Source organism: Puma concolor, chromosome D4, assembly GCF_028749965.1.
Source record: "Puma concolor isolate L17-30 chromosome D4, mPumCon1.1.hap2, whole genome shotgun sequence".
NCBI classification, from domain to species: domain Eukaryota; kingdom Metazoa; phylum Chordata; class Mammalia; order Carnivora; family Felidae; genus Puma; species Puma concolor.
In genome coordinates, this window is record NC_141679.1 from 61,752,333 (window position 1) to 61,765,283 (window position 12,951).

The 12,951-nt window shown below is 52.1% G+C and overlaps 1 protein-coding gene across 26 annotated transcripts in view; it reads right to left on the reverse strand.

The window, feature by feature from the left end:
- Positions 1-12,951, reverse strand: part of ANKS6 (ankyrin repeat and sterile alpha motif domain containing 6) — a 68,829-nt gene that overhangs the window by 48,225 nt on the left and 7,653 nt on the right. For 24 of the 26 annotated variants that reach the window (XR_015242880.1, XR_015242878.1, XR_015242877.1 and 21 more), the window contains exons 3-11: positions 12,031-12,075; positions 11,144-11,348; positions 10,059-10,165; positions 7,864-8,012; positions 6,428-6,626; positions 5,615-5,664; positions 2,472-2,681; positions 1,278-1,431; positions 291-460 (exon numbers count right to left, since the gene is read on the reverse strand). Coding sequence is in view for 4 of the 26 variants with exons in the window: in XM_025915964.2 (XP_025771749.2) it covers positions 291-460; positions 1,278-1,431; positions 2,472-2,681; positions 5,615-5,664; positions 6,428-6,626; positions 7,864-8,012; positions 10,059-10,165; positions 11,144-11,348; positions 12,031-12,075 (1,289 nt within the window). In the remaining 22 variants the exon portion in view is untranslated. The remainder of the gene's footprint in view (positions 1-290; positions 461-1,277; positions 1,432-2,471; positions 2,682-5,614; positions 5,665-6,427; positions 6,627-7,863; positions 8,013-10,058; positions 10,166-11,143; positions 11,349-12,030; positions 12,076-12,951) is intronic. The other 2 variants (XR_015242886.1, XR_015242885.1) reach the window with 1 other exon arrangement.

Consider the following 12,951-nt stretch of genomic DNA (forward strand, 5'->3'; position numbering starts at 1 on the left):
TCACACCTCTTTGCTCTAAGCAATGAACAACTCGAGGCTGAACGAGGCACCTGGAGGTGCCCTGCAGGTCAGGGGGGAGGTAGACCCATGCGTGTAGGGGGCCGAGGGCACAGGGTGTGATCCCGGCAACTGCACAATTCAGCCTCTCAGAAAGCCTGGGAGCGAGCAGCTGGAAGGGGCCTCTCTTTAGTGCCGTCCCACTACTGTGGCAGTGCCTGTGCTCCCCAGCACGTGGGCCACATCAGGACAGAACGTGTGAGTGTAACAGGAGACAGAAACAGAACAAGCACCTTGCCACTGGGACCGCCGCTGCCTGCAGGAGAGACTGGGAGCTCAGATGAGCCGGACCCTGGCGCTGGCCCAACAGGACTTGACCGGTGGCTGGCCTTCTGCTCAGATAATCCGGCTGCCTTTTTCCTCTGGGCAGCAATTTGTGACAGGACACTGTCTATGCTGCCACCTGAGGAAAGAGGAATAGACATGACTGCCTCAGGGGTCCAGGGTCCAGCAACATGACTATAGTGGACTTCGTGTGCTGACCTTGCTGAGCTGGAGAAGCATTCCCCAGACTCCCCTGAGCCTCTGCAGCTGTGGGTCAGGGCTGACCACAAGAGGCCTGCGCGTGGAAACCAGAGGTGGCCAGGTGCGGAGGTCATCACACGCCAAAGGCACCATGGCGAGAGGTACTGGAAGAGGCAGTGCAGGCACGATCAGCTTGTCCTCACTTTCCCCTGCCAGAGCCAGCTTGTGCGGCCTCCGGAAGGCACAGACGCCCCGCCCGCGGCAGCCCCAGCACCGCCCCTTCCAGCAGCCACACAGGGGCTGGTGCTTGCCCTCTGACCCCCCTTCTGGAGCTTTACCGACCCCACTCCACAGCTGTGCCAATAACTTGCTCAGTCCACAGCACTCAGAGTGGACTGCCGTGTTCCCTCTCCCAGTTTCCCCAAATCCACCAGCAATCTCGAATTATTGTGAAAGAAATAATTCTAGAGAGCTAGAGAGGATCCGAGCGGGAAAACACCAATAACTAACATTTGTGAGGCAATAACCAGCTGCCACATACTGCTGTGAACATTTCACATGTTTGAACAGTGCCACTCTGGGGGCAAAACCGTGAATTCACTGAAAAGTCCCTTAGCCACACCAAGGAAGGGGACAGGGTGTGTGCCGTTGTTTCTGGGACTGTCCACTGAGCAAGCGCAGGGGCGAAGCGAGGTGGGGGGACAGACCCCCAAGGGGTCTTCCCGCCTCCCCGGAGTGCCCCCCCTGGTACCCACCTGAGCGGTTATGCAGCTCCCCACCATGCCTGCTGGAGCCCCCGACCCCACTGGAGCCGCCTGAGGAATGAGGTGAGTGGTTGAAGTTTCCGGAATTGGCAGGAGAGGTGGGGCTTCTGGAGAGAGATGGAAATTTAACCGGCCTGACAGGAGTCTGCAATAGAGTGGGTGTCCTGGTTACGGTTTGTTGTTGCCTCCTCTGGACGTACATGACCACAGGAGAAGGGATCCGGATTCCACTGGCTCACCCCAGCCCATGTGGCCCTCACCAACTGGTGCTCAGCCTGAGGGGAGTCCCCTAGGGAAGGGGAGTTCATCCTCATCTGCTGACGCTGTTCCCCCTGAATCACCCCACTTTCAGGATCACTCAACTCTTCCCACAGTGCAGACTAAATGCAAACCAGCCCTGCCCACTTGAGGCACCTCCAGGGCCAGGCTCTCTCCCACTGGAGACTTGATACTGAGACGAGGCAGCAGCAAAGGGGGTCAGCCCCATCTTTACAGAGAGAGATGGGGGTTCTGGGTCCTTCTAATCACTCGGCACACAGTGGCAGGGCGAGGTCCTAAGTCCTCACCTGCGGTTTGCCATTTGCTGCATCTATGGTGTGGGCAGCCTACACAGATGGAGATAAGTTCCCTCATCAAGAGGGACAACCTCAGAACATTACAGAGACACAGCAAGGGCCACAAGTCAGAAGCCACTGTAGGCAAAAGGCTAGAAGTCACACTCCTTGTGGGTGTAAGAAAACACCAGTAGTGCACATAGTCTTGGTTATGGACCTGAACGATGATGTAATGTGGAAGGTGGTTAGAAACCAAAAACTTGACTCCTGGTCCCAGGCCCATGCCACATGGCCGGGTGCTCTGCAGCAGGCTGGTTCCCCTCTCTGAGTCCCAGTCTCCCATCTACTATAGGGAAGCTTAGATGAGATCAGGTCTTCAGCCTGTGCTCCTGGGGGCCCCAGAGAAAAGACAGAGAAGAGGGGCCCTCGCTTTCATTCCCTTCACCCCACGTTTTAATCTGTTAATAAAGTGTCCCTTTGTAGGATACACTGAAACAAAAGGATATCCCTCATTAAAAAAAAAAAAAGCCTGAAACCTGCTGGATAAGCGGGTCTGAGGTCCCTTCTGCCTGCAACACACCCCAACTTCATTGTGAGTGATGTGTCAAAGTACATCCAGTGGAAGACTTACAGCATCTGTGCTCCCACCGCCCATGCCCACGGGGGCACCCCGGCCAGCTCTCTGGGGCAGCACAGTCTTCATGGGTTCTGCCTTCCCACCGTGACATGTCCGGGACCGGTCCGAGCTCCACAGCTCAAAACTGGAAGGGGGTAAGAAAGGGGGGATGACTGCCTTCAGCTTGTCACTCGGGAGTCTGGGGAAGGGGGCTCCATTTCGAAGCTGAAAAAGACAGGCTGTGGGTTAGACAAGCCCCCCCCCCCCGGGGGGGGGAGGCTCCCAGCTCTTTCAAGAAAGACTCCAGGTTTCTCCTGCTTCTCAGAGAATGGCACCATCATCTACCCCCTCATCCCCACACCCGGCCAGAAACCATGTGGTATCTTCTGCTCTACCAGCAACCAAGCAATACCCCCATTTACTCTGCTCCAACCCCCAGCTTCCCTTGGGACCACTGCAGCAGCTAGAATGGAAACAGAGGGGATGGGGAGCCGAAGCGAGGCCAAGGGATGCTGGGTGTGCTGTGATGGTGGCACCGGGGGGATGGGGAAGAGGGCACTGCAGGCCCAGGGAAAAGAACTCAGGCAGGCCTGACAACCAGAGGAGCAGGACGTGTGTACAGAGCTGGGGGTCTCTGGAGGAAGGGACAGGGCACAGGGGACCAGGAAGCCCAGGCTGGGCTCTCTGTGAGCCCAGCAAACACTCTTCCCCACCCCACCGCACTCTCCCTAGTCCAGCCACACCTCCCACTGCTGACATTTTTAACTGTAATTTTGTATTTTGAAAATGTAATTTAGAGTTAGCATAGAATCCACACAATGATGACTGGTGGACTGTCAAGGAAAAGTATTCACACAGTCCGCACTAACATTAATTAAGAAAAGACAGTGGACTTGGTGCCAGATGGTGCTTTGCAGGGAAGGGCATCCCACAGCTAAACCTGCCTCGGGAGCCGGGCAGGCGTGCATCTCCGCAAGGATGGCTGCAAACGCCCACTCGGCAGGGCTCCCTGGCCATCCTCCATCTGCCGAGGGGTAGGCCAGTGTACTGGTGCCTTCCACGGGGCATGAGGAGGTGGGACAGGGAAGTGCCAACGCAGGAGGGTAGGCATCCTGGGTCCCACCCTGGCTTTCCTGAGCTTTTCTGAGAATCTGTGAACAGTGCCGTGCCCCCCGGACCTCAGCAACCTCATCCAGCAAGGGGGCTGGGACTGGAAGAGGACTAAGGATGCCCGCAGCCACAAACCCACCACAGATGGACATTTTCATTCCTTGGGGACAGAGTCTAAATTGTTGCAAACTTTCCGGAAGGCAATGACATTTGCACCCTTGACCCAGAGATTCTATTTCTAGACATTTAGCCCAAGGAAACAGGCAAGTGGGAGAAACTGAGGCATAAAGATATTCATTAGATCCGTGACAACAACAAAAAACTAAAAACCCCGAAGTCCAACAGGTAAGCCTTCACTGGTGTGTGAGGCACGTTCCCAGGACAGAATGTTGCATCATGCAGCCATTAGATGTGATGTGGCTAAGAGTGTTTAATGACATGGAACAGATGGTCAGACAAACTGTTAATAAGTCAGGCTCAGCATAGTATGGGGAATAGAACAGTGCCCACCTCACAGGGCTGCCAGGGGGACTAAATGAATGAATATATGTAAAGTGCTCTGAGTAGCAGCTGGGACTTAGTAAGCGCTGTGGAATTTGCCATTATCATGTAGGACGTGATATATTCATAATGCTAAAAAATGGTTAGAAAAATACCCAAAACTTATCTACCCCAAAATGTCAGTCATGATTATGTGTGTCATCAAGGGGGATTTTATTTTTCTTCTTTATATTTTACTGCATCTTCCAAAATTTCAAGAATAGATCTGTTTTCATACAAAAGTAATTACTGCTATTTAATGAGATTATCAAACATCAGGTTAGTATAAGCTCCCACTTTAGTAATCTGGTCTAGAGACACCAATTTACACCCATTGCAGAGCAGGGCAGGGCGGGGCAGGGCTGAGAAAGCAGGTCCCAGTCAGGACCCAGCCCGCTCAGCCCCTTCTGAGGATGCTTCGGCTCCCTTCTCCTCTCCAATACTGCCCTCTCCTGGCCAGCCTCCAGATTAGGGTCTTAGAGCTAAATGGACTTGAGTTCAACCCCAACCCTCATTTAAAGAAAAGGAACGCGAAGCCCAGAGAGGTGAAGTCACATGTCCAAGATCATACAGCAGGTAACCAGGAGCTCATTCTGGGCCAGGCACTATGCTAAACACTTCCTGGGGACAACCTTATTCAAAGAAACAGCCATGAAGGATAGCATCCCTTAAAGTCAGACACTGCCAGATGTCCCCCAGGATCCATCTTCCACATCTTCCTTAGTAGACACCCCTGGCATTTAGACGGGACACAACCACCTGGAACAGAGACTTCCTTTCCCAGCCCCCCAGCCTCCCACACGTAGTGTGATGTGACTAAATGCTGGCCAATATGATATAAGCAGAAGTGACGTGTGAGTGCCCAGGAAACTTCTTGAAAGACACCTGGTGTGCCCCTGGCCACTTTTTCCTCCCCTCATCATTCTTGCTGGCTAGAAGGAGGCAGTAATGGCCACAGCTCTGGTGGCCATCTCATAATAGAAGCCAAGCCTGGGAGACCAACAGGTAGAAGGACACCATGTGTCAACATACTCGTCCTGAACTGCACTTGAGAAAAAGAAACTGCTGTCTCATTCATGCCAGTTATTTGAGGACTTTTGTTACTAATCCTGATGCATCTCTAATTCATAGATGAGGAGACTGAGGCCTCTCAGGCTGGAAACACAGCCTCCTCTGTGACTCCTCTCCTCCTGACTCCCCAAAACCAAAACGGTGACTCCGCTGTCACCCATCAATTCCTACTCACAAGCCCTGTCCTCAGCGCTGCCTCCCTGTGAACGCAACCAGGGCTTACATCTGGCCACTAAGCACCAGCACCACCTTACCCACAGTTTAGACTGGCATCTGTTCCAATTCCTCAGCGCCAGAGCTGTGCCCACTGTTACACATTTTGCTATCGAGCCCATCTGCGACCACCACCAAGAGAGACACATGTCCACATCCAGCCTTGTAAATCAACTAATGACTGGTAGAGACTTGAAATGCTTTTAGAACAGCCCCACACTCACCATGGTTGTCAATAACACATCTTCTTTGTCTCCTCTCATGCTCCCGGGACCTGAGAGACAAATGGAAGTTTCCTGAAATGACCCCTCCCAACAAGTTCATGGCATGAGGATGAGTGACCAGGGTAGCCTTCATCCTGGAAAACCAACTCTCCTGAGTGATTAAATATTTAATAGTAATTGGTATCCAATACTTGAATAGACGGAAAGCATTTAAAAGGTGTCTCAAAGCGTGTTTTCAGCTTTTCCATAAAGCCCTGCGTGCTGGGTCAGACAGTGATGCACCCAGCTCAACAGCTTGTCTCAAACAGTGCTGTGAAAGGAGCAAGGCTGGGTGTGGGGAGTCTGTTTGAAGGGGTGTGATCTGATCAACTGTTCAATCAGTGTGGGAATCACCTTCAGTGCCCTGGCAAAGTCATCCAATCTGTTGAATACCTCCAGCGTTGGGAAGCTCACTTCCTACCCTCAGATAACTCGTTCTATTTCTAAACGCTTCCAGTGCCAGAGATCAATCATGTTTGATATGTGGGAAAATCACCTATCAAAGGCAAGAGAGAGGCAGTTTCTGGCCTCAAGGCCCTGAGCAGGGCGTGTGGGACAGAAACCAGGGACCCTTGCCACCAACATCCCCGTTCTACCATGCTGACCGCATTTGTGTCCCTGCCCATTTCTCCTTCCCCAGACCAGCCACTTTGTTCCAGGGCCACATTCCAGTATCATCTCACCTCTCACATCAGCCCAAGAGGTAGGACAAAGGGCAGAGAATTTGGGTTTGACCGTTCTGGAAATTTTACAGCACATGCAGTTTTTTCTTACCATTATCTTTCACTGTGGGGGCTACATCATGAAGCCCCAAGCGGCTTGTCTTGTCCTGGGGGGCCGCCCTCATTGTGGAGTCCAGCGCTGAGTCTGGTTCATCACAGAAAGGCAATGGCTGGTTGCTGGAGAGCCTGCGGGGCAGGGTCTGCATCAGTTTGAGCTTCCGGAACCGATTGGACATTCGGTTCCACCAGGACTGCCAAGGGAACGCAGAGCAGAGGTCATGCTCCAGGAACAGCCAGGCCAAGGACGGTGACACACTTTATACACACTTCCCCTCTGCTCTCCTGGGCCTATGACAGGTATTACCAATCAGCCACAGCAACCCTTCCCATAACGCCATGGTTCTCTCTAAAGCCTTTCTGACTCAGCCCTTCGAGGCTCTGACCTCTGACAGTGGACCCTATCTGCTGCCCCTCATCTAGTCAATCTCCGCATCGCACAGATTGAGAAATGGAGATCCAGATGGGGTGCCAATTGCTCAAAGTTTCACAGTGAGTCAGAGACAGACAGATGGACAAGAGGCAACGTCAAACACCATAGCATCAGTCACTGCATAAGCTCTTCCCCCCTTTCCAGTGACAGTGTAAGAGGTGTTGTCCACACCAAGGCCTGGGCCATCTGTTCTGGCAGCTGATGCCTCTCCACCTACAGAGAGGACCAATGCTGCCCCCCAGGGTGTCCCTAACCCTGTGACCGCTTGGGGGTTACGACACAGCAGGAAGGGAGGCTGCGAGGGCCTGGGTTAGGGAGATGGCAGCGAGCACAGGGCTGAAGGGACCTATACAAACAACACTGAGAGGAAAACACGGGGCTCTAGTGAGTGAGCTAAGAACAGGAACTGAGTCTGCAGATTTGAGGAGGTGCTAGAGTCCCAGACAGGATAGAGAAAAGGTAAGTGTGACTTCAACCAAGTAGAGCAGGATGGGGAGGACGAGAAATTCAAAGAAATGAGCAGCTGGAGGTTGTTTTGGTATTTCCAGAAAGCCCCAGCTGGAGGCCTGTGGGCTGCAGGGAGACCCCAGAATGGCGCAATCAGCAATATCCCACATGCTGAAGCAGAGGCCGCAGACAGACAGCCTGGAGGAGAGGCATTTGGTTCGGCCAGCCCAGTACTACATCATGCAAAATTCTCCAGTTCCCGACATCTATAAATTGGCTCTCCATATCTAGCGTCCTAGCATTTCCTGAAAAAAATGGGACAATCTGACAAGATGAACCCACATTCTTGCAAAGTAGTCACTGCATGTGATAGGATCACACCAGTTTTCCCTGATCCCCACTGTTCCTTATTGCTCACCCACAGCTTGTTTCCCGTCCCTGCTTGGTCACCCTCACCCTAAACCAGCCCTGCATTAACAGGAAGCGGCAGGCATCCCCCACACCGTCAACTTGGCTCTCTTTAAAGCCCTTTAGGACAGGAAAAGGCAAACCTTGAGCCCGCCTTTGTCATCGGGCAGCACTGGGACACTCCAAGGCTGTCGGACCTTCGAGTGGGGCAGAGGTGGTGGGTGGCTGGGCCGGCCTTTGTCTTTATTCACCTGCATGCAGACAGATGCCAGCAGTCGAACAAGTTCCGTGTCTATGGACACAAAAGGCAGCGCTTTACCTGCAAATACGTCTGCTGGGCCAGGAGAGAGGGCTCAACAAGACCCCTGTCAGCCTTAAAACTCAGCCCTGCAGCTCGAGTCTATGTTACTCCGGAATCAAGGCACCGGCTTCACCGTCTGGTCTTCGAAAGGTGGCAAACAGGCCAGCAGGGCTTAATCCACTTGACCAGAAGGAAGAACCAGGAGCCCTCTCTCCACAGAAAGACAGTGGGGTAAGTGTGTTTTAAAAGTACAAGCTTGGGGCACCTGGGTGGCTTAGTCGGTCAAAGCATCCAACTTCGGCTCAGGTCATGATCTCGCAGTCTGTGGGTTTGAGATCTGCATCAGGCTCTGTGCTGACAGCTCAGAGTCTGGAGTCTGTTTCAGCTTCTGTGTCTCCCTCACTCTCTACCCATCCCCCGCTTGCCCTCAGTCTCTCTCAAAAATAAAAAATAAACATTTATAACGAAAAAAAATTTTAAATAAATAAACAGATAAATAAAGTAAGTATAGGCTCTGCAGCCAGACGTCAGGGGGTTAAATTCTGCTTCTGCCCCTCCCTGGCTGTGCAACGGCAGGTAAATTAGGGAACTTCTCTGTGTCTCTGTAAAAGGGGTGACAGGATGCTGGTGCATAAAGGTGTCTGAAGGATGCGAGGGAATTTCTGGCATAAGGGAAGTGCTTAAGAAAGGTTAGGTATCATTTGCAGTTACTAACTGGGTTACCAAAACAACAGCGGTTGAGAAGAAAATATTACAAACTATTAACACTGCTTTTCTCTTGATGACTGTTTTTTTTTTCTTTTCCAAGTGTCCAATAATAAGCACGTGTCTCTTAAAAAAATTCAGGCAAAAACTTCATTTAAAAAACCCACTAGGAAAAAAAAATTGACTAGGGAGAGACTCTTATGGGGCAAGGGAGAGGGAAGTGGTCGGGAAGGGAAGAGGGAGAAGAGACACAGTGAGACACGAGTTTGTCTGAGAAAAGTGTGCGCGATCCAGGAGACGGGTTTTAACGACATAAAATCTACGCATGTCAGGAGGGCCTCCAACGAGGTGGAATGAGCTCACTGGACTTGACCGGAGGACCTCACCTCACTGGCTGGGGATAAGCCATTTCCCCTGGCCTCAGTCACCTCCCCTCCACAAGGGGATACGCAGCTCTGCTTCCCCTCACGCACACTGCGAGGATGAAATGGAGCCGAGTGTGCGTCTGAGATATGCGGGGCCGGCAGCAGGCAGGGCGAGGGGGCAATGCTGGGGAAGAGGGAGGGCTCTCTGGCAGGGCACCCCATAGCTGAGAGGGGCAGCAGGGCTATGTCCACTTGGGTCTGTGGAGGTCAAGTCCTCTCCCACGGCCAGCAGGCTGGGATTTGGCTCAGGGGTCAAAGCCTGTGGGTTAGAAGGGCCTACTAGCCTCTCTCTTTCCCTGGGCTGAAACTCCAGGGCAACAGAAGAGAGGATGGACAGACAGACAGACTCTGACCTTTGGGCCACCTAATTGGATGTGTCAGGTCCCAGAGGAGGGCCTGTCACAGTGGGGGAGGGTCCGAGGGGAGCAGCAGATGCCAGCAGGGCCCGAGAGAGGTGGGACGAGGGATGGTGACACCCCCAGCACGGTGCCCTTGACCCAGCAGCCTCCACCTACACGACTGAACAGAGGAGGTCACTACTCCATCTTTGATTCTGCTTGTCAAAGGGGCCTTTCTGTTTCTTCCTGGGGCAGGGTTTCTGGTCACAAAGCACAGATACCACTCCAGGACTTGCATGGACTGCCAAGGCAGACTCGTGTCTCGCTGGCCTTCCCTCCTGGGAGACTCCTGGAAGGCTGGCATTGGAGAAGCCTAGGAGACTACCTGGTGCCAGCCCAGTCTTTGCCGAGGAGGGAAGGAACTCGCCTGAGGACATGTGGTGAGCCCTCGGGGCTTGAGAGTGACCTCCCTCATGAGTAAGCAAGGGCTAGACACAAAGGTGATTATCCTGATTCCCCGCCAGAGAAAGGCCATGAGGGTCTTCGACCCTTTTCCTGAAACAACCCACCAGGGTCACTCAGCAGCATCACTAGGTCAAAGGCCGTGTACCCGTTTTTTGCACGAAGAGTGACATCAGCTCCTTGGTTTAGCAGGTATTTGACAACTTCCTTATTCCTAGGGAGGAAAGAAAAAGCCAAGGTTAGACGCACTGAAAACAAAAGCCTGGTTTTGCTCCTGGGCAAGAAGCTGACGATATTAGCACCCATCTCTGAGCCTGAAAGAAGGATGTGAAAGGCTGCAAACTGTCTCACACTCCCTGTCCCTACTCCGTGGGGAGTCAGCGCTGAATGTGATGGAAACCAAGGCTGATGTGCTCCATCCACAAGCAAAAGAAAAACGACATGGCCACCATGACCACGCAGGTCCCAACTCCTGCTGCCCCAAATCGGGACCCCTGCGCTGCAGAAGCCTCACAGAGGCTGAGGTGTCTGATGCAGTTGTCCGAAGCTCACCAAATAAGAAAAACTGCTTCAGGATGACACAGGAAATTGCTGTGATCACCTAAAACAGGGCAAGGAAAAGGAAAAGGCCTGTAATTTGGAATCAGACCACTTAGTGGCTGTTAAGACTGTCTGCAGCTCCCAGCCCCTGGGTCAACCTATCCGAAAGGGGTGGCCTCCAGGAGGACAGACTGAGAAGGGACTCAGAAGCACCAGTCAATGCCGGTGCCTATTCAAAAGGAGGGGTCAGGACAAGTCTCAGCACTGGTTGCCCAGGAGCCAATGGTACGAATGGCTGATGTTCCATTTCCAATAGGGGTAACTTAAGGACATCAATGGGAACACTCCAAACAAACTGTTCAACTGAAATCAACCCACAGAAACTCATCTTCCTGCAGAAAATGTTCCTGCTGCATGGCTTTTATGGCCCCTGGTGAATTCTGTGCTGAGGTAATAGGAATCACGACACAGAAGGTAGGGATGCAGAACAGAAGGCCCCTGCACTTCTTTAATTTTGTGTGTGTGCCTCCAGGTCTTCACAGCTTTAGAGTTTATCTGCAGCTTCTCAGGACCAGAAAACCCCACCAAGGACCCTAGCTCAGACCAGGGCATTCCCTTAGCCTCGCGCTGAAGGAGTGGAGTCGGCACTGACCCATGGTAGGTGGCCTGCATGAGGGCTGTCCAGCCATGCACGCTGTCTTGCTTGTCGATGTCAGCGCGCCTCTCCACCAGCAGCTGCACCAGAGGCAGCTGTCCCGTGACGGCCGCCAGCATCAGCGGGGTTGCCCCATCCCCATTGACCAAGTTCACATAGTTAGGGTCTTCGTCTGCGATCTCTTTGACCAGCTGGAAGTTTCCTGCAAACAGAAGCAGGAGCCTGGTGCTCAGTGGGCCTGGCACTGCTGGATTACTTATCCAGTGGGTTATTAACAAACATATGCTCTACCTGCCCCTGCACTGGGCTGCTGGGCGTCACATGGGCTACAAAGATAAGAAGGAGGTAGCCTCCACTCTCAAATCCCCCAATCTTGGAGGGACGCACACAAACAGCTTTACTGAAAGAGAGAAGTGTTATTGAGATCTTAAGAGAACAGATGAAGGAAACATGAAAGGCAATGCACATACAGGGAGCTCAGATCAGCGTGGGGGTTGAGAATCAGGGAGGGGATCCTAGAGGTGGGGGTCTATATCAGGAGAGGAGATCTTAGGCTAACTAGCCCTTCATCACAAAGAAAGTAGAGAGTAGGTAGGCAGTGAGGAACCTCAGAAGTAGGGAAAAGCCAGAGCACAGCCACAGGGTTTGGCCAGAGGGGTGGGGGGCCTGGGAGGATGGTCTGGAACCTGTGTATAAGCACCATAATAACTATCAGCTTCCAGGGGCTGAACCCTCCCTGTGTGAAACTACAGTCAGGAAACAACAAAATGCCCGTTTTCTTTCGCAAACACTCTGGGTGGCCTTAAAAAGGACTACAAATACTAGATTGGGAGAATGTGTCCCTATCTTCATAAATCTCTAAAAAGATTTTCAAAAGCACTTACCCATTTTCAACGCGTGGAAAATATCAGGCCGCCTTTTCTCCTCATCTAGGTAAATAAGGATTTTAAAAGTTAACCAGGAAAGGTTTAGTAGAACAGAGAAGTCACAAGCACATAACAATACAGCCTAGCATTTAAAAATGATGTACTTTCCAAAAGCAATCAGATAAAAGACAGGTGTAGCGGATGAATCCAGTAGCCCTTCTGGAAGAGTTATCATCACAGAGTGTCTGTAAATGCTCCAGAGATAGATCTTGGGCAGTCATCTGGCCAAAAAAACATGAATAAGCAGAACATTTCCTGATCCCACACTCACGAAGCAATCATTTTGGGGCATTCCAAACTCTGGGATAGCCTCTCTTAGATGTAATGGAAAAGTATAGTCTTGGAAAAATCTGGATTCCTATGAAAAATTTTAAAAGAAAGTGGTTCTTTTCTACTGAAAACTAAATGTACAACCATGAGATAATTCCAAAACAGAGGGTCCGAGACAACAGCTGAGCCCAGAGGGAGGTCATCGAGACGGCCACCAGAAAAGCCAATGTTAATTTTTGTTTTCCTTCCCAAATAAGGAATCTGAAGGATTCTGAGAGTCACTCTGCCCCAGACTTGCAGACATGGCTCTCTGCAGACCACTGCCCACCTGAGGTTTCCGTGCTGGTCCCTGCAGCCCAGCTCCTCAGCTGGTCCAGAAGCCCACGCCTACCCCCAAACCTGGGCCTTGCTGCACCCACCAACGCTTGCCCCTCCTTCATCTGCTCATCTGCCACCTTCCTCCAAGCTGGTGAGTACTGTGCTACTGTCAGACAGTAGACATCATCATGACCAGTCCCCTCACAGGTGGCTGAAGGCAGGACTTACTGCAATCTCTGACTCTAGGGATGGAGTGGCTGTGAGGGGGACCTGTGACTCTGGGCTAAATCT